The sequence below is a fragment of the Limulus polyphemus genome, unplaced genomic scaffold (genome assembly GCF_000517525.1).
Source record: "Limulus polyphemus unplaced genomic scaffold, Limulus_polyphemus-2.1.2 Scaffold11617, whole genome shotgun sequence".
Taxonomy (NCBI): domain Eukaryota; kingdom Metazoa; phylum Arthropoda; class Merostomata; order Xiphosura; family Limulidae; genus Limulus; species Limulus polyphemus.
This window is the reverse complement of record NW_013677227.1, coordinates 10,784-14,346: the sequence shown is the minus strand read 5'-3', so window position 1 is coordinate 14,346 and position 3,563 is coordinate 10,784. Positions and strand designations below refer to the sequence as shown.

General features: G+C 36.2%; 1 protein-coding gene across 1 annotated transcript in view; it reads left to right on the top strand.

Annotated features, from left to right (window-relative positions):
* Window positions 1-1,520: 1,520 nt before the first annotated feature.
* The window catches only part of LOC106476794, a gene marked incomplete at its 5' end in the record, with an annotated part of 7,281 nt that continues 5,238 nt past the window's right edge, over window positions 1,521-3,563 (top strand). The window contains one exon of the mRNA XM_013937421.2: window positions 1,521-1,726. Coding sequence (XP_013792875.2) covers window positions 1,521-1,726 — 206 coding nt within the window. The remainder of the gene's footprint in view (window positions 1,727-3,563) is intronic.

The following is a 3,563-nucleotide window of genomic DNA, read 5'->3' as shown; positions in this document are numbered from 1 at the left end:
GTAAATAGATATTTCCTAGACATTTTTTTTAGTTTAGGTATACAAAAACAGAAAATGTACATACCTTTTTTATTTCGTGACTTATCCTATTCATGCCGCCATTAAAACAAAGCTTGCGCAACACTTGTTCGATGGTCCATGAACTATCGTCGTCTATTAATCTCAAGAAGAGCTAGAGGCACTGTATCAACTTGCCCCTGTAACAACTAGCCCCGGTCTCCCCTACTCTAAATTCTAAATTAATTTCACTCCCAAATAAAATAATTCACTCACCGATTGTCATCATGGATCGCCAGTGTTACGTCTTAGTTTCGTCTAGGAATTGTTACGTCTCTGTTCGTTAGTTAATTTTCCGTAAATTCGTTCCGACGAAACTTTAGCGACACAATTCCTTTCTTAAATAAAACTGGTTTATTCTTTTTGAATACAACTTTGCAATACGCTTAATTTCCACAGTCGCGCTATAACAAACGCTATAATTCACAACGAGCGTCTCACGTGCTCAACTCAACAATACTCCGTTCAATTACACACTCTCTGACTGCAGTTCAATTACTCATTACCTGTTGTACCGTCACGTTGTGAACGTCTTATATATATACAAAACTAACACATATCTAGTAAATGCTAGGGCATTCTTGAAGGAACAGGATATTTCTAGAAAGAGGTGGCGTGATACTAGTCACGTGACCTCGCTGACGCAACAGAATCAATATCAATTATTAAATCGATGAAACCAATAGTTTTGTCGTGCGAGAAATAGGTATCTTTATGTTTGTCACTGAGTTTTATTTTGTATTAATATTTATTCTATGTATGTTTAAGGTACGAATAAAGTAAAACAAATCAATATTCGTGAGGCCTGGGCATGGTCTGGTGGTTAGGGTGCACGATCACGTGCGTCTCCGTCACCAAACCTGCTCACACTTTCAGTCGTGGGAGGCTTTAAAATGTGACGATAAATCTCATTATTTGTTGGTAAAAGAGTAGCCCAAAAGTTGGCGGTGGATAGTGTTAACTAGCTGCTTTTCCTCTAGTCTATCACTTCTAAATTAGGGACGGCTAGCGCAGATAGCCTTCGAGTAACTTTGCGCGAAATTGGAAACAAGAAAAGGAATTTATCTTCACTTTCGAAATCAAGTTTATTGATGTTGAACTCAATGAATGTTTTTCTTATATTTTGCCTCTCCAATCGTTAGTGTTTATAATACAATATAAACCTAAATAATATTGAAATACTTGTGATGTTTAGATTTGTATTAAGTATATGGATATGTTATATTTAATTATTATAATGATTATAAATAATTCGTGAGAAGATACAAATTTTCTAAATATTTTCTGAGTTCTTTAATTTTCATTGTTTAATCTGTTTTAATCTGTTTAATCTGTTTTAATCTTTCTTTCCTTTAGCAATAATGTTTATCTAAGAAGATCCTTACAATGTCTATAACTGAAGTTAAAGAAACTGAAATATTTAACACATGTTATTTGGATCTGAACATGTTTCATTGTTTCAGTTGCGGATGGTCTTCGAATAATTAAACTGGACATTCCTAAAAACGTTCGATTGGCTAGAGAAGTTACACTTAGTTGCATGTACGATTTGGAAGAGGACAACCTCTATTCTGTGAAGTGGTACAAGGACGACCTAGAATTCTTCCGTTACGTGCCCAAGGAAATACCACAGAGACAATTCTTTCCCTTAGATGGGATTAATATTGACGTAAGTATGACGTCACATCTAAAGATATGATATTACGTCATCCACAATTAGATTTTTCATGTTAATAAACTTCGGGGATATATAACGTGTCATATAATTTTCTGTAATGTTGCAGGGGGTGGGGACAATATTTTTTTTCTTTCATGCAAATCCCAATTGTTCTGTTTTACATAAAACGATTTGATTAAAATTGTTTGAATAAAAAGCCTTGTTAGTATACATTTTTGGAACTCAGCAAAATTAATAAAACAAGAAAAACTTGCTGAATAAAAATTATGAGAACGCGCATATCTTCTTCGATAAACGTGTCCTGTAACTAGAAACATTCAACCCGCATTTAGGTGGATTACAACGGTAATAGTACCCTGGTGGGTCTGCGATAAGTGTATGGAGTTACAACGCTAAAATCCGGGGTTCGATTCTCCTCGGTAGACAGATAAATAGCCCATTGTAAAAAAACTATTCAATAGTAACAATTACGTTAACAAAACACAACTACCACTCACTCATCATAAAGAAGTTCTGGTACCACTTTTACAAAACATATTTTTACGAACGTTTCGATCACTGATCCACTTAAAGGACATTTTGGTGAACAATTTAACAAGTTCTGTAAACGAACGTTATGCACCTGAAAACCAAGCTGAAAACTGAAAAACAGTGACATTTCTTCATGTTATTGTATAAACATTTAATTCATACATGTATACTCCCCGGGCGTGGCGTCGCCCTGGTGTTTGACTCGCAAACTGCTTACTGAGAGTTCGAATCATGCAACTGAAAATGCTTGCCTTTTCAGGCATGGGACGCCATAATGTGACGATTGGTTCCACTTTTCGTCGTTAAAGAGTAGTCTAAGAGTTGGCGGTGAATATACTTGAACAGCTGCCCTCTAGTGTATAACTCCTAAATTAACGCAGATAGCCCTCGAATAGCTTTGCGAAAGGGCCCGGCATGGCCAGGTTGTTAGGGCGCTCGACTCACAATCTGAGGGTCGCGGGTTCGAATCCCCGTCACACCAAACATGCTGGCCCTTCAGTCGTGGGAGCGTTATAATGTGACGGTCAATCCCACTTTTCGTTGGTAAAAGAGTAGCCCAAGAGTTGGCGGTGGGTGGTGATGACTAGCTGCCTTCCCTCTAGTCGTAAACTGCTAAATTAGGGACGGCTAGCGCAGGTATCCCTCGTGTAGCTTTGCGCGAAATTCAAAAACAAACAAGCTTTGCGAAAAATGTGACAAACAAACATATATTATTTTGACATGCAGTAAAACATTCCCAAAATATGATACACATTTATAAAATAAAATGAGACAGATATCCTGTTAATAATTTGGCAAAATAACTTTTCTATATGCTAATATGGGTCGTTATTTTGAAATGTTGGTAAAGGTTTATAGCTTTATTAAAAACATATGCATTTTTTGTAGATAATCAAGTTAAACCTCGAGTGATATACAGAAGTCACAAAACAACGACTAATGGCAGCTTGGTGGTGAAATTATTAATGGTACAAAACATATAATTGAAGCAAATAAAGTACAAGTGCACTAGCATGTTGAGTGAGAACACTTTAACTTAAACAGCAAAGGGCACTAATATGTTGATTGAGAACACTTTAACTTAAACAGCAAAGGGCACTAATATGTTGAGTGTGAACACTTTAACTTAAACAGCAAAGGGCACTAATATGTTGATTGAGAACACTTTAACATAAACAGCAAAGGGCACTAATATGTTGAGTGTGAACACTTTAACATAAACAGCAAAGGGCACTAATATGTTGAGTGTGAACACTTTAACTTAAACAGCAAAGGGCACTAATATGTTGAGTGTGAA